This window comes from Lonchura striata, chromosome 35, assembly GCF_050655825.1.
Source record: "Lonchura striata isolate lonStrDom1 chromosome 35, ASM5065582v1, whole genome shotgun sequence".
Lineage (NCBI taxonomy): Eukaryota > Metazoa > Chordata > Aves > Passeriformes > Estrildidae > Lonchura > Lonchura striata.
The window spans coordinates 1933954-1952969 of record NC_140737.1 but is presented as its reverse complement, the minus strand read 5'-3'; the positions used below and the strand labels follow the sequence as shown (position 1 = coordinate 1952969).

At 48.6% G+C, this 19016-nt stretch overlaps 1 protein-coding gene across 1 annotated transcript; it reads left to right on the top strand.

Moving 5' to 3' along the window:
- Window positions 1–6633: 6633 nt before the first annotated feature.
- LOC110480957 (uncharacterized) lies at window positions 6634–17060 on the top strand. The gene is made up of 2 exons (XM_077788944.2): window positions 6634–6699; window positions 15044–17060. The coding sequence occupies exon 2, from the start codon at window positions 15071–15073 to the stop codon at window positions 16229–16231; it is 1161 nt and encodes a 386-aa protein (XP_077645070.1). The 5' UTR covers window positions 6634–6699; window positions 15044–15070; the 3' UTR covers window positions 16232–17060.
- The last annotated feature ends 1956 nt before the right edge of the window (window positions 17061–19016 follow it).

Sequence of the window (19016 nt, the reverse complement as noted above, 5' to 3'; positions counted from 1 at the left end):
TTCCCCAGTGTGGAACCTCTGGTGCCGGGTCAGGCTAGAGCTGTGGCTGAAACTCTTCCCACATTCCAAGCACTTGTGCAGCTTCTCTGCTCCATGAGGCTTCTCCTCCAGCTCTGAGCTCCAGCTGGATTTCAGGCTACCTTCCTGGCAGAGAGTGAGTCTTTCCTCCCTGCAGCTCCCTAGGCTAGGTGTGCAGCCCCTCCTCCTGCAGAATCTCCAGGGCTTCTCCTCCATCTGGCTATGCCTTGGGAAAGAAAAATCCTGTCTCACGGTGGGAAAAAAACAAGAGTAAGGCACCTTGGGCTGGGGGTTCACCATTGCCCAAGATCATCTCAGGAAGTCATTGGGGAATCTTGTGTTTGTAAGAACCTCTAAAACACCAAGATTCAGCAAAAAATCCTCCAAACATCAAGACAGATCAACAGCTCCCCAAACATTAAGATTCAGCCAAAAACCCCTCCAAAATATAAAGATTCAGCCCCCACAAAAAACCAAAGTGTGGCAGCAGCTCTCTGGCTACAGAGAGCAGACACAGACTTTCCCAGGCATTTTCCTGGGGAAGGCTGTGTGAAGATCAGAGGAAGGAATGAGAAACAATTCTTATCTCCACTTGTACATGCTGTTGTATGCATGTGGAATGTGTCATGGAGATTTGTTTACCAAAGGGTGAATTTTTAATTCGACACTGCATGGTGTTTGGACTGCTTGACCAATTAGGTCAAAGCTGTATCAGACTGGCTGGAAGCATTAATGAGTGCTTAATAAGTACAATATAATATATTAAAGATGATATAATAAAGCAATTGATTAGCCTGCTGCAATCATGGAGTCAATGCTAATTATTACCGGTAAATTTCATCACGGGATTCAATAACTCTGGACACTGAATTGTTGTCTCTCATTTCCAAAAATGAAAATCTTATTAACATATGGACTCTGAATAGAAGAAAAGACTGATTGCAGAAATCTTGGCCTCAGGTGGAATTTTCCCTATAAAAACCGCTTGTGCCAGGATGGAGGTGTGTGGGCATAGGGGCAAAACCTCTCCTGAGGCTGACTCCTTGTTGCACACCCAGGGTCGATCCCCAGGCTCGGCACTGTGTTGTTTTTTTTTTTCCGTGGCTGGCTAGATAGAACGCAAATAAAACTATTTTTATTTTTTAATTTGGCTGAATAAATTTTCATTTATAACAATCTTGGTGACACCAACATTATCAGGTTTGGGGGTATCCAGGGCGTTCCCCTATCCTTGATCCAGGCGGTGCCCCCGCTGAGTTCAGTGGCCAGAAGGGATAGAGGAGCTCCTCAGAACCAACCAGATTCTGGAAAGCCGCAAAAGCCACATTAAGGAAGGAAAAAAAACCCAAAACCCATGGGCTCCGAGCTCTCGGAATTCAGAGCTAAATCTCCGAGGCTGCAGCAGCAATTTTTCACTCGTAAAATTGATGTGCACGAAGAATCCATGCGGGAAAAGGAGCCATGAGTACTGCATGGTTGGGTGGCACGTGGATAAATGTGTGAGTGAGATATGACATAGTCATGGCGTGAATGAGGACCTCTACAAACCGCAGTTCCACTTGCCTGAGAGGGGAGTGGTCAGCTAGGAGGGAAGCGAAAGAACTCGGGTATACTCACAACACTCATACAACCTGAAACTCGGGGAGTTACGGGGATCCATCCATGGACGGGTCAGGGAGGGAAGGTACGTTCTCGTGGACTCGAGAAATTGGTAAACCTCACCGACTCTGGGCTTGGGGAGCCCAGGAAAACAGGTAAAACAGAGCTCACTCATTTTCCAGCCGAAAAACCCACAGACCGGTTCTCTGTGTGGTTATTAGGTTGGCAAGGTTTGGTTGGGGACAGACTGATTTAAACACTTGGTAAAACTCGGTCCAGGACAGGACTGAAATACACATTTTAGCACGCGGGTAACTGACTTCTTGGAATGACTTGCGGACACTGACTTGGAATATGGTAAGGAAAAACTTTAATATGGGACAAAAAACCAGTAAGGTGCAGGGGGGGCCACAAGCGAAAAATCCTAAGCTGGGAAAGGGTGAACACCTAGAAACAAGAAGAGGTAAGCATTCAAAAATAAAAGAGGGGGAAAAAGACGAATTCCCTGAGGGAAAGTCCCCTGGGCTGGATGTTAGAACACTGGGAAGACTGTTCTGTGAGATGGAAAAGGTCCAAAGGAAAAATGATACACTATTGTGTAGAAGTATGGGGAAATATGGAAATTGGAAAATACCAATACTGGCCCGTCTTTGGTACCTTTGAAAGTAAGCTCTGCCAAGCACTCTCGGACCACTTGTACGAGGAAGAGGAGTGGGATGATGAGGAATTGGATTATGCCAGGCTATGGGAATATGCCAGTGCACGGCTGTTCCCTATTAAGACCTCTGGCAAGAGGGTAAACTCAGAAAAAACCTGGGAACCCCTAGAAAACCTGCCCCCCCCATACCAGGTTCCCCCAGCTCGAGCACGGGTCCCGGCAGCTCCCCCATCAGCGCCCCCGGCTCAGCCTGCACCGCCACATAATGTACAAGTCCCCGATGCAGGTGCTCTGGGACCTTCTCAGCCCCCAAACCCCCCTTCCACACAGCACGGGGACACACACACACACACACACACACCACACCGGGGAAAACACATCTCCTCCTGCCAGTAGAACCCAGCAGAAAACGAGGAGAGAAAACACAGGAGACAGCGATGCTGAAAGGGACAGACCTAATCTATACCCTTTAAGGGAAGTCCCCACGGCTCCCGGAATCATTGGGTTGGTAAATGTTCCCATCAACACCGGGGATGTAAGGGCTTTCAAAAAGGAAATGGGAAAATTGATGGACCATCCATTGGGTGTGGCAGAAAGGCTGGACAAATTTTTGGGAAATAGTATATATTCATATGATGATATCTCAGCTATATTAAGATCTTTGTTTAATGCTGAAGAACGAGATATGATAAGGCAGGATGCCATAAAGGATTGGGAATTCAGAAACCCCCAGGGCGGGAGCGGGGTGGAAAAGTGGCCAGAACAAAGACCATTATGGAACGCTCAGGCGGAGGCAGACCGAGCAAAAATGATCGGACTGTGGAATATGGTAACACAAGGTATTTGGGGAGCAGTCCCAAAGGGACAAAACATTAACAAGGCATGGGGGGAATACCAGGGGAAGGATGAAACTCCTACTGAGTGGCTGGAGAGGCTCAGGAAAAGTCCTCAAATGTATTCCGGTACTGACCCTGAATCCCCTGTGGGAGCGGTCCTTTTAAAAACACAATTCATTGCTAAATCATGGGAGGACATTCGAAGGAAGTTAGAAAAAATAGATAATTGGCAAGAGAAGAGCTTACAGGAATTATGGAGGGAAGCACAAAAGGTGTATATGAGGAGGGATGAGGAGGAACAAAAGACACAGGCCAGGGAGTTGGTGGCAGCAGTAAGGGAAGCACAAGCACAAACAGCTGGAACATCAGCTCCAGCCCAGGGCCCCAGGGGAAGCCGGCACACACACAAAAGACAAACAAACAGGTAAGTGCCCCTGAATGGGGAAACCATTAGAGATCTGGCCACAGAAATTAAACGGGTAGCCCATGTTCCAGTACGAAAGTGGAACTCACTTCTCCAGGCATCGTGGTGGGACCATTTGTTTGATGGGGCTTGGTGGAAGAAAATAATTTTCTTCCTTTTATATTCAGTAGCAGGAGTCATATTTTTACCCTGTCTCATCCCCTGTTTTATAAGACTCATCCATTTCGTGGTACAAGGGATGCAAATAGCAGCCTTATCCACAGACCCGGAAGCTATCCTAGGAAAAACAAATCAGGTACCAAAAATAATAACACTGTGAGACACTCACAGCAAGGCAGCTGAGGCCCTAGCAAAGTTTGAAGGATGAATAAGGGGTAAAGAACAAAACTACAAAATTTACCAGGAAATTCCAGATGTAGACCAGAATGGGGAAAAATTAATGAAAGGGAATAAAATGTTTTTCTCTAATAAAGAAATCTTGGGAGTCAGTAGGGGTAGAAATTAGGGCACAAATTAATGGGTTAATATAGAAGGTGGGGGATTGTTATGGGTAATAAACATAATTTGCGCCATTCATTGTATTAAATATATAATGTTGAATACTTGTTAGATTATACTCGTTTGTACTAGCCTACTCCCCCCTCCCCAAGACCGGGTGTATATTGGAAATTGATTTACAAGTAAGAAGGTACAGCTCGCCAGGAGATGGGCAATGTCTGGAGAGATACAGGGGACCCCAGGTGCTGATCATTGCCTGAATGACCCGGGATGGACATCATGGAAATCCTCAGACAGATAAATGTGAATGCAGCGTTCCCGTAAATTTCATCACGGGATTCAACAACTCCGGACACTGAATTGTTCTCCCTCACCTCCAAAAATGAAAATCTTGTTAACATATGGACTGTGAATAGAAGAAAAGACTGATTGCAGAAATCTTGGCCTCAGGTGGAATTTCCCCTATAAAAACCGCTTGTGCCAGGATGGAGGTGTGTGGGCATAGGGGAAAAACCTCTCCTGAGGCTGACTCCTTGTTGCACACCCAGGGTCGATCCCCAGGCTCGGAACTGTGTTGTTTTTTGGTTTTTTTTTTTCCGTGGCTGGCTAGATAGAATTTGACCGCAAATAAAACTTATTTTATTTTTTAATTTGGCCGAATAAATTTTTATTTATAACACCCTTTAACTTGCTAATAGTCAATAGAATATTCTTAATGGGAAAAAAAAAAAAGGCAGATTCCTTGGGAGCCAGGTGAGTCATCCAATGGCTGCTCTGGAGAAGAAGTTTCAATCCAGGCAGCCAGCAGAGGAGCTTTAGAAATAGAAATTAACACTGCTGGGGCAAAGTGTGGACAATGTTCCTGGGTCTCTTGCCTGGGGCAGGAATTGGGCTCCTTCCCTCTGCCCCTCACCCCAAGCTCTGCCTGCTCCACAGATGGAATCTGCACAGCAAAGGCAGAGCCCATGGTGAGGATCTCTGACTCTGCAACAAAAATGGGTGAAGCTCCAAAGGAAAACAGCAAATGGAGAATGTTGTGAAAACTTCACTAAAATAAGGAGCAGTGGAGGGGGAAACATCCCTCACCCACTCCAACATGTGCTGTCACTGTCTACGTTATTTAGGGTGTATTAGACCATGGGGTTTTGTTTTTTGTTTTGCTACGATGAATTCAGAGAAATCAGTTGGGAATCCAAGTATGTGGTAATTTAATTAGAGAAAAGTGGTCAATTGATACAGCCCCGGCTGGAGAAAGCACCCAAAAATGGGGAAAAGATGAACAGCCACAAGAACAAGTCCTATAACACCGTGGACCAGCCCCGGGAGCTGTGAAAAATGAATATTAAATTATTGGCTTTTCACAAATATTAAGTCGAATACTACATGTGTTATGTTGGAAAGTTATTTTGTAGTACAGTATTAATCCTTTTTAAGTAGTGTGGTAGATACAGTTCTAGGTTATAACATAATGTTATAATAGAAACTATGTGATGTAAGATATTTTTTAACTAGCTCAAGAAAGGGATGAGAGGATGAGATAATAAAGAAATTCTTCACACAGCAACAAGAAACCTAAAGAGTTATTGCCTCCTTATCGGAAAAAAAAAATCATTCCTCCACCTCACCTCAGTCTTTAAGGAGCCACCAGGATTAAAGGGAAGAAGTTGACAACAACCAGAGAACACCATTTGTTTGAAAAGAATTTATCATCATGTATGAGATAGATGAATATGCAACAGGCTATTGCTTTTAAGGGTTAATCCTTTGTTAGCAAGCTATGCTTTCAAGAGGAAAGCATAGGAAGCCGTTTGTAATTCTTTGCTTTTTATTGTCCTTCATTGTCCTAACTGTGGTTGTAAAAAAACTTAATATTCTAATTTTTATTACTATTTTTATAAATATTTTATTACTTTAAAACTTTTAAAATTTTAAAGCAAGTGATTGGCATTTTTCACTGAACCCGAACAAATTCGTATCAGGAGACACAGAACCAATTTATCATTTCAATGGCATTATTAGATTACAAGCTGTCCACGAAATAAGAAGCAACCAGACAGTTCCAGCTCCTGACCTTCCTGCTGACCAAGGAATATTAGATCGATGTTCATATGTTAGTAAATCACTGGCGGAAATCTCTCCCCTGCCCCACCCACCCACAGGGCTTCGGGCAGGTTTCCCTTTTCGGGGGAAATCAAAGCGAAGCACTGATGCGCTAACGAGGGGCAGGAGAAGTGAGGCTCCTGGGCTTCCCGCAGAGGCGGAGGCACGGGAGGCGCAGGGCCGGGAAAGCCGTGGCGGGAGGCGCGGAGAAGTTTGTTTGTGTGGGCAGCTCAATCCCGGCTCGGCCCGGGCCCGTGCCGGGGCTGTTCCTCATCTCCGGCTTTCCCCTCACGCAGCCCGGGGGCGCCGAGAGCGCGGGGCGAGGCGGGGCCGTGCGCAGAGCCCGCCCCGAGCTCGCTGCCATTGGCCGCCGGTGCCGTCAGTCGCGGTTGCGGCGCGCTGATTGGTGGGAGCGGGGCGCGGCGCGGCCCCGGCGGCGGGCTGAGGGCGGCCGTGGCCGCCCAGCGCCGCCATTGGCCGAGCGGCTGTGCGGGCCCGGCAGCGGCGGCAGCGGCCGGAGCGCGGTGAGGCGGCGGCGGCGGAGCTCGGAGGCGGCCCCGGCGCAGGTGGGAGCCGCGCTGGGCTCTGCGGGGGCTCGGGGCCGGCTGCGGGCGGAGGGGGCGGCAGGGGGCTCCGGCGGCTCGCCGGTGCCGTGTCCGGCCCGTGCCGGCCCCGGGCTGAGGGCGCTGCGGGAGCGGCTGCCCGCGGTCTCCTTCCCGCCGGGGCCGGGCAGGAGCCGCTGCCGGAGCAGCGCTGGCTCGGCCCGGCTGCTGTGGGTAGGACAGAGGGGCTGCCCCGCGGCCGGGAGCGGGCGGGGAAATTCCCGTCGCCGGAGGTTTGTGTGCCCGGCGGAGAGCGAGGAGTCCTGTCAAAGTGACTTTATTGCCGAGCAGGGGCAGAGGCCGTGGGGCATTTGCCGTGCGCTCTCTGCCGTGCTTGTAGTCCGCAGCCTCCTTTTTATCCTCATTTTCCCGGCCGCATCTCCCTCTGCCTTTGCCCACCGGCTGAGTTCCTTGGAAGGTTCCGACTTCCCGATGCGCCTGGAGCCTGTCCTCGTTAATGTGCACCCTCCTTTTGTGTAACAGCCGATATTCATGGCTCTGTTAAATCTTTGTTCTCCTCGAAGTATAGGAATTTAGCGGGACTTCGAGCAGCTGTCTGTGTCAGTTGGTAACATTTATTGGAACTGATGGTTTCTCCCATTGCTTTCTTTACCTACAAGTCCCTGGCCCTATCTCCAGGCAAATTCACTCCTTGACTCTGTTTTCTTCTTCCCGGGTCCTCTTTGGGTTTAGGATTATTCTCACTGCCCTCATTCCCTGTCCTTTTGTAGCCGTTTGTGGATCAGGAGGCCTGGCTGCCACCTGCATTGTCTGCCTCAGCTGCTGAATGAGCTGCAGTGCCAAGGTGTGGAGCATGGTAAAAAGATGAGAGTTGCTGCAGCACAGAAGAGGAGAAAGAGCATTCGTTTAACCCATGGTTTGCCATTGAACCATAAAACCGTGTCCCATTCCCATCCTTTCCATGTTTGGGCTGGAACATGAGTTGCTTTCTTGTTTCCGTTGTTATTTTTTTCACCACTTTTCCTTTGTCAACTTTTCTCTTTGCCAACAAAGAGAGTCATTTGAGTTATTTAATTTTCCACGAACACCTTTTTCTGCTAACAGATAATCTGATCCCATCCCCTGGTGAAATGTTGTGTTCCTCATTTCAGTGGATTGGTCAGCAGGAAGATCAGGAGCTGGATTTGTCTGGTTGGTTCTTATTTGGAGGACAGTTTGTAATCTGATGATGCCTTTGAAACTATAAATGGGTTCTCTGTCTCCTGATATGAGTTCCACAGGGTCCCCAGGGGCTGGTCCATGGTGTTGTAGGATTTGTCTGGTGGCCCTTCAGTCTTTTCCCAGTTCTTGGGCACTCCCTCCAGCTAGGACTCCAACATATGACCGTTTTTTCTCTAATTAAACCATCACATACTTGGATTCCCAACTGATTTCTCTGAGCTCATAATAGCAAAAAAAAAAACAAAAACAGTGCTCTAATTCTCTGTAAATAACATAGACGGTGACAGCACGTGTTGAAGTGGGCAGAGGGATGATTCCCTCCCCCCACCGCTCCTTATTTTAGTGAAGTTTTCACAACATTCTCCATTTGCTGTTTTCCTTTGGAGCTTCACCCATTTTTGTTGCAGAGTCAGATATGCTCACCATGGGCTCTGCCTTCAGCTGTGCAAATTCCATCTGTGGAGCAGGCAGAGCTTGGGGTGAGGGGCAGAGGGAACTAGCCCAATTCCTGTCCCAGGCAAGAGACCCAGGAACATTGTCCACACTTTGACCCAGCAGTGTTAATTTCTATTTCTAAAGCTCCTCTGCTGGCTGCCTGGAATGAAACTTGTCTTCCAGAGCAGCTCTCCCAGTGGACACCCCAGAATCTGCCTTTTTTTTTTTTTCTTTTTAACAACATTTTATTGACTGTTTATGCTTTAAGTGGTCACCTTTGAAGCTCTTCTAGTTTTGCAAAATGCAACCTAAAGGTGAACGATAAACCCAGACCAACATTTTGCCATCATGAATAGCCACGCACAAACATACAGAAAAAAAACTTCCAAAGCAATCAATTTTTTTCTTCTTCTTTTCTTAGGACTAATAATTGATTCTCACACCCCTGGGCCAAACTTAACTGACAATATAAAAGCAGGATTTTAAGTAAAATTATTCTCATGGTGGAATCCTGTAGATTAAGCTGTGGGAAGAACAAAATCTCTTCAACAATATCTTTAGTTTTAAAGAGTCAAGGCATTCCTTGGTTCTGGCAAAGATATGGAACAGAAATTATTTCATCCACACAGCCCAGTTACGCAGAGAAAATCATTCCATGATATGTGAGTTTTAGTAGATTTTTCTTAAACATTATACAGTCTGAACCAATAAAAATCCATTAGTTTAATGTTCATTGCTTCCAGGTTGCGTAGTTTTTACAATTTGGTTTCCTATTGGACCGGGATTTCTTCACCTCTGATGTTAATTAGGTCCACACTCCTGGATTTCCTCCTGCTTTTCCAGACCAGGTGTCTCCAGCTCTGCCTGGGGCAGTGTCTGGGGTAGGTGTTGGTTGCTGTTTGCTGCTGATCTTAATGTTTTGTTGCCGATCGTTATCTTTGTGGTTATCTTTGTAGGTATCTTGTGGGCTATTCCCAGTCTCTTGAGATGTTAAACTCATCTCCATTGAGTGGTGTAACATCCCTTAGAAAACCTTTAACATTTCTTTCCCCAAGGCAATGGCAAACCAAGCCTGAGTAGAGAAATCAAAGGTTAACAATGTTCAAGTCTATGAGCTGGTCTATTTTCCATGGATGCAGTGGCAGGCAGGGCAGTGTGTGAGTGTGAGTGAGAGCCAGAGTGGAATTGTCCCGGTGTGTCCCCAGCAGCTGTGGCAGTGCAGGCCCAGCGAGCACTGAAGCTGCAGCAGTGGCAGCAAGGGCTGGCCCCGGTGGCTGGAGCTGCCCAGGGAGGGTGGCCAGGCCGAGGATTTCAGCAGAGGATGTGTGGGCAGGCCCAGGGCCTTGCCCCGCTGTGGAGCCCTGGCTGCTGCTGCGCTGCCTTCAGTGCAGGCTCAGGGGGGCCTCCCATCCTCCTGCTGCAGGCGGGAAGTGCAAATCTCCGGGGCTGCAGAGACCTGGAGCCCAGGCTGAGGGGTCCCCCCGTGTTCAGCTGTGCTGGCGGCTGTTTCTGGCCTCGGGGCCCCTTGGCATGGGCCACGCCACTTGGCCAGCAGTGGTGCTGCTTTGCACTCCTTAGGCAGAGCCCATGTCCTGCTTGGATGTTGGCAGCAGCAAAGTGCCAAGGCAGGCTCTGTGCCAGCCCAGCTTCCTGGGGGAGAGATTGCACCAGAGACAGGATTCTGGCCACAGACTGCTTTAAATGTGCATCCCTTATCTGCACCCTGCACTAGGTGGAGAACTCCCAGGGTAAGGAATTCCCAAGATTAATTCCATTGGAAATGATTGAATATCTGCCCTGGGTCTGGCTCTTCTTGCCCAAGCCAATGGCAAAAGCCGTACCCATGGCATCCTGGTTTGTATCCCCAGCTTCCAAAGGTGTTTCTTTCTTTCCCCATTCATTCTTTGTACCCAGCCTGAGCTCTGGGGGTGCCAGGGGTTATGGAGGTCCCATTGTATTCCTAAAGCTGACATAACCCCCTGAAGGATTTTCCCTGTAAAATAAGTTCTGATGTCTTAGTCTACTGCTTCCACAATCCCTTCTCTTGGAGTTATTTCTTTCAGAAATACCCTAATAAGTGATCTAGTGGTTGCTGAAGAAGTCAGAATTGATTTTGCCCCCTTTTAGCTGACATGGTGTTACCAGAAGCTATTGAAGCCTTCCTGCTCAGGGCATTTCAGTGCCAGGCTCTTACAAGCACACACAGCTCTGTGAGTTTGTCCTGCGCTTTGTCTAATTCCTCTTCCTTCCTGTGAAAAACACCATTCACTTTTGTTAAAATTTTAGAACTTTTTTAGTAATGAAAATAGTCATAAAAATTAGGACAATAAGAGACAATAAATGTAAACAATTATGGAGTCCTGGTGCCTGGCACTCCACCAAATAGCACACCTTGCTTATAAAGGACTACCCCTTAAAAGCAATGGCCTATTGCATATTCATATATCTCATACATGATTCAAGCATCCCTTTCAAACCAGGGTGTTTCTGCTTAATTTTAGCTTTCCCCCCCATCTTATAAATCAACCTTCTTGGTTCCTCGAAGTCTGAGCTTTTCCAGGAAGGAGGCAATGATTCTTCTCTGGGGTTCTAGGTGTCTATTGCTGTGATCTCTATCCAGAGAGGATAATGTGAAGAATTTCTTGATTATCTTTTCCATTCCTTGAGCTAGTTAAAAAAAGTATCTTATATCACATAGTTTCTCTTTTAGTATTATGCTATAGGCTAAAAACTGTATGTGACACACTACGTAAAAGAGATTACTAGAGCATAACTTTCCAACATAACACATATAGTATTCATTTTAATATTTGCAAAGAGCAAATGATATAATATGCATTTTTCACACTTCCCTCCCTTGGAATAGGGTGTTGTTCCTAGAGACCACTTGTCCTGGTGTCGTGGTTTGACACGGAAAGATAATTTTTCCCGGAAGGAAGAGGTCAATTTAGATATTGACCAATTGAAAGTAGACACGCCTCTGAGAACACAGAGGGGTTGAAAGCAGAATTCCCAGGGGAACTCGCTCTCTTTGGTTCCGGTCAGCGTGCAGTGCAAACCTCCCCTGCCCAGCCACGAGCTGGGTGGGGGAGGGGAAGCCCCCATGGCCTGAGAAAGGTAGGCCGAAGGCCCCAAGGGTGGTGAAAGGACTGGAACCGGGCTGGCCCCTGCAGATGGAAGGGTGGAAGAAATCTGGGATGTCTCCATTTTCCCCCCCCAGAGTTCCTCTCCCGAGAGGGAGAGAGAAAGCCGCAAGGAAGAAGGAGCGGGGGGAGCTGCTGCAAGGTGCCCAGTTGTGTGAGAGTTGCTGGATGTCCGGGCATCGAGCCATCCTGGGAGTTCGGACTTTTAACCCTTCCTTGAGAAATGAAAGCTTTGTGAATTTTCCTTTCCCCTCCTCGGTTTGAAAGAGAGGAAGAGGGACACCTTGGACCCTGGGATGGGATGTTGGAAGGAGGAATTCTGGATGGGAGGGGGACAAGGAGTGGCTTTTGGCTGGACTTTTCCGTGTTAGCCACAACCTGAACCAATCTTCTCCTTCAAGAGGGACTGTGTTTTGGGAGGATGCCAGTGAGTCAAGAGACCTGCTTCAGCTGGGAAAAAGACAAAATTGGAGTGAACAGAGAAAAAGTTAGGGGGTTTGTGGTGGCGCCCCCTTGCCCTGGAAAGGAAAGAGAAGAGAAGAAGATCTCTGTTCTTGAGCCCTCGGCCCCAGGGGAAAATGGGGGGGACTGTGGTCCCAAACAATGAAAAACTGAACTGTTGTTTTCTCCCCTCTTGGCAGGGCATCCTTGAAAGGAAAAATCCTAAAGGCAGTGACCATCCATGCATTGGTGGTGAGAGCACTGTGCATGGAAAGGAGAAGGGTCACCATGGCAAACTTTTTCTCCGGGCGGTGCCATGTGTGACATGGAAACACAGGATGTGGAGCTGTGTTTCTTGGGGGGTCTGTGGCACAGGAGAGACTCTGTTCCCTTGATGGACTGAGTGTCGATTGCTTGGAGGGTGGAAACCTGATTGGGGTCCAGATTGTGTCTCACTGTGGTTTGTTGGAGTTGGGTGGTGGGGGGAGGAATGTTTTGCAAGGTTTTCATTTGATCTTTGTGTGGTTTTTTTTCCCCCTTCTTTAGTTTTCTCTTTTCTTTAGTAGTAGTAGTTTAATAAAGTTTTTTTTTCCTGTTATCAAGCTTGGGCCTGCTTTGCTCTATTCTAGATTCCACTTCACAGCATTCAAGGTAGGGATCACATTTTCATGGGGGCACTGGCATTGTGCCAGTGTCAAACCATGACACCTGGTTGCTTTGAAGTAATTTAGAGTGGCTCCATATCTAATATTCCCCATTTCCCTGAGGCTACCCACACTTCAGCATAGGCCTTGCCAGACATATGACGCAAAGGTACAGCAGAACTAACCTCTATATCACCTTTTGTAATATTATTTTGCATTCCCAGTTCAGCGATCAAATCCCCTCCCTGTAAACTATAGTCACAATTAGAAGCAAGTAAAAATTCTTGCATTTCAAACCCTTCCCCATATCTGCTAAGAGTGGTTGAATAAAGTGTGAGTTTGTGGGCCCCAAGTTGGGCAACTCCCTTGGGACAACCCCTGGGCAACCCCCTGGCAGGGGCGCCCTCCTGGAGCAGTTCTGTGTCAGGAGCGAGAGATGCATTGGGCATTTTAGGTCTTCAGCTTCTGTTTATTTTTATAGCATCAAAACTTCACTAGGCCATCTGCACCAGATTCTGTGTGCAGGAAAAACAGGACAAAAATGGCTAACAATCTCTTGTTACAAGGCCTTCTAAGTCTAATCAAAAACTAAGCTATGCAATTAAGAAGTGACTCCTCAATTATTTTCCTTTCTAACCCAATAACTGACCCCTAAAGAACCGCTCTTCTTTCCCACTTCTCCCCTGAATAATCCAAGACATTTTTTGCATTCTTCCCCCCTTAGGTCTAAGATTCAGAGTAGATTGAGATGCCATTGTGTCCATCAGGAGAGGCCTCCTCTCAATGCAGACCCAGCCTGAATGTTCTCCAGGCCTCCACCCAAGTGTGGTGGGTCCCTGGTGGGATGGGAGCTCAGAGAGCCCTGCCAATCCATGTCCATGCAGGGGTGGACTTGCTCCTGCTGAGGGTGCTGCTGTCTGTGCTTGCAGTGTCCTTGTGGGCTGCAGCTGGAGCCCTGACTCCTTCCCAGGGGCTGTTTGGGTGGGCTCTGCCCTGGCCAGGAGGGCAATGCCTCTGCCAGGTGCTTGTGGCCGACCCCGTCATGCCCTGGGTGCTGGGGCCCCCTTGGGCCCTGGGGTTGATCCCTCAGGGGCTGTGGGAACTCTGCCGTGGCCTTTGCCTTCAGCTTGGCCTTTTGCTCATCCCTTCTTGCCTTCAGCTGCTGTGCCTTTGTGCCCAAGTGCTGCAGGGCTTCTTGTGCCACTCCTGCAGCCCCGGTCACTGCCTGTGGGTGCTCATCCTCTGAGAGCTGCTGAGCTTTCTGCAAAACCTTTCCTTTCTGCAGGGACCCAAAGCAAATCCTGAACAGCAAATCCTGATCCTTCCTGTGCACTCTGCATTTCCCAGCTGTTCCTTTGTTTCCCCCCTTGTGCTCAGGATCCCCTGCACAGCCCATATGGCAGAGAAACCCCTGGCCTCCTGACCTCCTTCTTTTCCTCTCCTGGAAACCTGGCCTAGAAAGGGCTTGGATCACTTGGCAGATTTTGAGGATATCCTGCTGAAAAACATCCCAATCCTCAGTATTTTTCTCTTTCTTCTCTGTTGCATCATCCTTTTTCATACCACATAGATTTTTCCTGCTGTTTCTTGCTGTAACCATATTCCTGCACACTCCCCTTCAACCAGTCCCTTCCCAGCTCACCAACGCCATCCATACACTGTTGTCCAAATCCCTTCTCCACTTCCCTTATTGCCTCCCTGCGTGTCCATGTCCTTAATTACCTCTGGGGGAATGTGCAAACTACCTCAACATTCTCCCAAGGGACCCTTCAGAGATATTTTGGGTGCTGGTCCTTTGGCACAGGACCCCTCCCTGGCTTTCCCTTTTCTCCCCTCCATGGGTGCCCTGCCATGTTCACTCCCCGAAGATCCCGGGCACTCACTGATGAGATTTTCAGTGCTCTCTCCCTACTGACCCTTCACAGACCCCCTGATGTGTCACTCATCTGTCTCCTGGTCACTCCCAGGTCCCCAATCAATCCCACCACCAGCCAAGGGAGCCGATCACCCAAAGTGGGTGAGGCACCTTCAGCTGCACTCCCTGTCTGCCGCCCCAGACGGGGGAAGGAAGTCCAGATGAGCCGCAAGGTGTGTGGAAAAATTGACATCACCAGAAGTTTCTGTCCACAAAGCAGACAGAGGAGTCCTGTAAAAGTAATTTCATTCCTAAAAATGGGAGAGGCCATGGTACATTCCCCATGGGATCTCTCCAATTATTTGGGCTAAATGTTGGTGCTTTGTTTCTTTGTGAGGGCTGAATCTTCATAATTTGGAGTGAGTTTTTGCTGAATTGTGATGTTTGGAGGATTTTGTGATCTAGGTCTTGATGCTTGGAGGATTTTTGGGCTCAGTCTTAGAGTTTTGGAGGTTCTTACAGACACATGATGCCTAGTGACTTCCTGAGATGAAGTGGGGCAAGGAGAATCTCCAACATGCTCTATTCTTGTTTTTTCCCCAAAACAGGATTTTTCACTCCCAGGGTGTGGCCAGATGGAGGAGGAGGAAAAGCCCTGGAGATCCCACACGAGGAGTGGCAGCAAACCCAGCCCAGGGAGATGCAGGGAGGAAAGAGCCCCCCTGAGCCAGGAAGGCGGGCGGAGATCCAGGCGGAGCTCGGAGCTGGTGGAGAAGCCTCATGGCAGGGAGAAGCCCCACAAGTGCTTGGAATGTGGGAAGGGTTTCAGACGGAGCTTGGATCTGATCCAGCACCAGGTGATCCACACTGGGGAACGGCCCTACGAGTGTGAGGAATGTGGGAAGCGTTTCCGCTGGAGCTCCAGCTTGAGGCAGCACCAGGTGATCCACACTGGGGAACGGCCCTTTGAGTGTGGGGAGTGTGGGAAGAGCTTCAGCCAGAACTCCATCCTGATCCAACACCAGAGGATCCACACTGGGGAAAAGCCCTTTGAGTGTGGGGAATGTGGGAAGAGCTTCAGCCAGAGAGGCCACCTGATGCAGCACCAGGTAATCCACACTGGGGAACGGCCTTACGAGTGTGGGAAATGTGGGATGAGCTTCAGCCAGAAGGGCCACCTGATGCAACACCAGAGGATCCACACTGGGAGAAAGCCCTATGAGTGTGGGGAATGTGGGAAGTGCTTCAGGCAGAGCTCTGGCCTGAGGAGACATGAGAGGATCCACACTGGAGAAAAGCCCTACGAGTGTGGGGTGTGTGGGAAGAGCTTCAGTATGCAGTTCCAGCTGACAGTGCACCAGAGGATTCACACTGGGGAAAAACCGTACAAGTGTGGGGAATGTGGGAAGAGTTTCAGAGAAAGCTCAGCTCTGATCCAGCACCAGGTGATCCACACTGGGGAACGGCCCTACACCTGCTTGGAATGTGGGAAGAGCTATGGGTGGCACTCTGACCTGAGAAAACACCAGCGCATCCACAGCGGGGAGAAGCCCTACGAGTGTCCTGAGTGTGGGAAGAGGTTTCAGATCAGCTCCAGTCTCCTCGTACATCAGCGGATTCACACAGAGGAGAGGCCCTACCGCTGCCCCGACTGTGGGAAGGGCTTCAAGCTAAGCTCCCACCTCACCGTCCACCGGCGCATCCACACCGGGGAGAGGCCGTACAAATGTGGGGAGTGTGGGCAGAGCTTCTCCACGAGCTCCACCTTGACCAAACACCAAAGGAGGCGCCACTGAGGGGGGAGGCCCTGTGAGTGCCCTGAGTGAGGGAAGAGCTTCATGTGCTGCTCCAGCTCCATTCCCTATGGGAGGATCCACATTGGGTGATCCTCAGTGACCCTGGGCAGATCCCTGGTGATCTATGGGCATGGTCATCTGTGTTGGGAAGACACTTGGCTGGGAGGCTCCACATCTTCCTCGTTCCCTGTGGGCACCTAGATAAACCCAGTGGCAGGAACATCCATCAGGATGCAGACCAACAATGGGAATTCCTTGGGGAGAGCAGATTTGTCGACTTTCAACCTCATAAAATCTTTTGCATTCAGTCCTGTGTTCTGGTGGCATCAAGGAATACTGAATGGTCTTGGAGGTATGTCCTAGGTTGACTATATGATGCTTGTATCCCCAGTTGTCTGTTTGCAACTTTAAGACTTGTTCTGAGAGCAAAGTAGGGAGAGAAGTGCAGAGTGTTTTCAGAAACTGCACTCCTCCACATTCCTGCTCCTGGGCCAAGTTGTCTGCACATGGACAGACAGCGGGACAGAGCTCTCCTTTGCTGTTAATTAGTTTTAGCTAGCTGTGGCAGAGAAGTTCCCTGGACTGTGGCTGTGTTTTTCCCTTTTCTTTGGACCTGTTTAAACCTGCTCTGGCCTGAACACCCAGAAGAGCACCGGCAGCTCACACCTGTGGCCCAGCAGGCCAGGCCTGGACTGTGGCATTTCCAGCACCGGAGGGACTGATAAGAGACTGAGTGAGCTGAGCTACAACCCACGGAGGGACTTCCTGAGTTTGTCTCTCTTTTAGAGCAGCACGAGGTTTTATTGTTTAATAAACAGTTTTTTCCACATTTCTGCATGGAGGTATTTTATTTCTCATGAACCAGTTGGGGAAGGAGCCAATTGAATCTGCTTTCTAGAGGAATCCCTGAAGCAAATAGCACGCTCCAGCACGGTGTTGATGAATGGAGGCAGAGATCTCTGAAGTTTGCTCTTGGAGAAAGAGGTTTATTGGGGGTGCAGAAGGTTCTGCCTCGTGCTCCCAGATGCAGCACGTGGCCGGGCCTGAGAGGGTGGGGGAGGGAGAGAAAAGGAGGGTCTAGGAGAGGGGAAGCTCCAAGAGGGGAGGAAGTTCCAAGAGAGGGGAAGAGGTTCCAAGAGAGGGGAAGAGGTTCCAAGAAAGGGGAAGAGGTACCAAGAGAGGGGAAGAGGTTTCAAGAGACCGCATGGCCCCTTGAAGCCTCCTTATCAGGGGCTTCCAGGTGGGTTGGGATAAGGCATAGGCCAATAGGGTTACAGACATTTGATATTTTAAGGGAGGGATAGAGGTGTGGGGTGAACCATACATCTTTTGGGGGGTAGGATGGAACAGTCCATTTCACCCCAGGACTCATCCGAATGCAGGGGTGTCATCCAGCTAGCTGGGGAAACTGTTCTCATCCTAGCTGTATTATTTATGAACAATCATATCTATCTATCATCTGCAAAAATTGCCCTTTTTCGTTAAACCATTTAAAGGCTAAATACTAACTTAATTACTATTTTTTGCACAACCTGAGGTATATAGGATATTGCTATTGAAACTACACTTATTACTTTTAAAAACAATCAAGCTTAATTTACAGAGTTCCTTCAGCCAAGGTGCAAAGCTCAAACCTTCAGATAAACTGTTCAGCTAGATTACTGATTATGGTAGAGGTGGCATTTATTTCTTTACTGATCGAGCATTTTAACTTTTTGACTGCTTTAGTGTAATGGAAGAATTTAACTGAGGTAGCATTATCAAAACCTTCTGGGGAAGGTTCTCTAATTATCCAGGTTGAAAAAGTCTATTAGGGCTTTGTATCATCTAGAGAGATGGTACCAGAGCCTGCAGACTTGGCCAAAGCAACCCAGGCATTTGTCTTTGGTTAACTTAGAGGTGAAACTTATATACAAAAATTGAAACAAGAGAACAAATGCAACAACAAGGGAACAAAAGCAACATGCATGTGTAAACAAATGTCCATTTTCTTTCTTGACTTGTTTCTGGCAGGTAATTTTCTTCTCAGCTCTGCACAGTTCAGGTCTGAGTACCTGCTTCTTGGCTTGCACCTGCAGAGTCACTGCTTGGTATAGGGATGTCAGTAAGCTTCACATTCTTTGCTGAGACCCATTTGGATCTTTTACCTGTGAAAACACAAGCAAACCCTCTCCCCCATGTTACAAGGTTGCATGGACTTTCTGTTTGTCCTGTGTCTAAGGTTTTGATTAAGACTGATGGGAGCCCTTTTATTTTTGCTTTTTTGTTGTTCAGAAAATATCTATAAATGAGGGGGTGAGGCTCTCCTATAGAGCATGGGAACCCAATAGGGAGGAAAAGCCCTGGGGATCCCACACAAGGAGGGGCTGCAAACCCAGCCCTGGGAGTTGTGAGGAGGTAAGAGCCCCTCTGTGCCTAGAAGGCAGCCAGAGATCCATTTGGCACTCAGAGATGATGGAGATGACTTATGGCGGGCAGAAGCCCCACAAGTGCTTGGAATGTGGGAAGGGCTTCAGCTGGAGCTCCGGAGATCAGACCTGATGTGGCACCAGGTGATTCACGTGGGGGAAAACGGCCCTACAGGTTTGGGGAGTGGGGGAAGTGCAGCGAGTGCTGGTCTTGGACAGTCGGGACGGATGGAGACAAAAGATCCCTGGAGACAGGTCTCAGGGTATACAGCTTATTGTGGGAATGTTGCAGACATAGGATTTATTACCTGTCTATCATACAAGCAAAAAGCAAGAGACACAGAGAAACAACAACATCCATGCAAATCCAGATCAGA

Coding starts and splice junctions, on each gene's coding strand:
- LOC110480957 (XM_077788944.2), top strand. CDS start 15,071: ATGGAGGAGGAGGAAAAGCCCTGGAGATCCCACACGAGGAGTGGCAGC.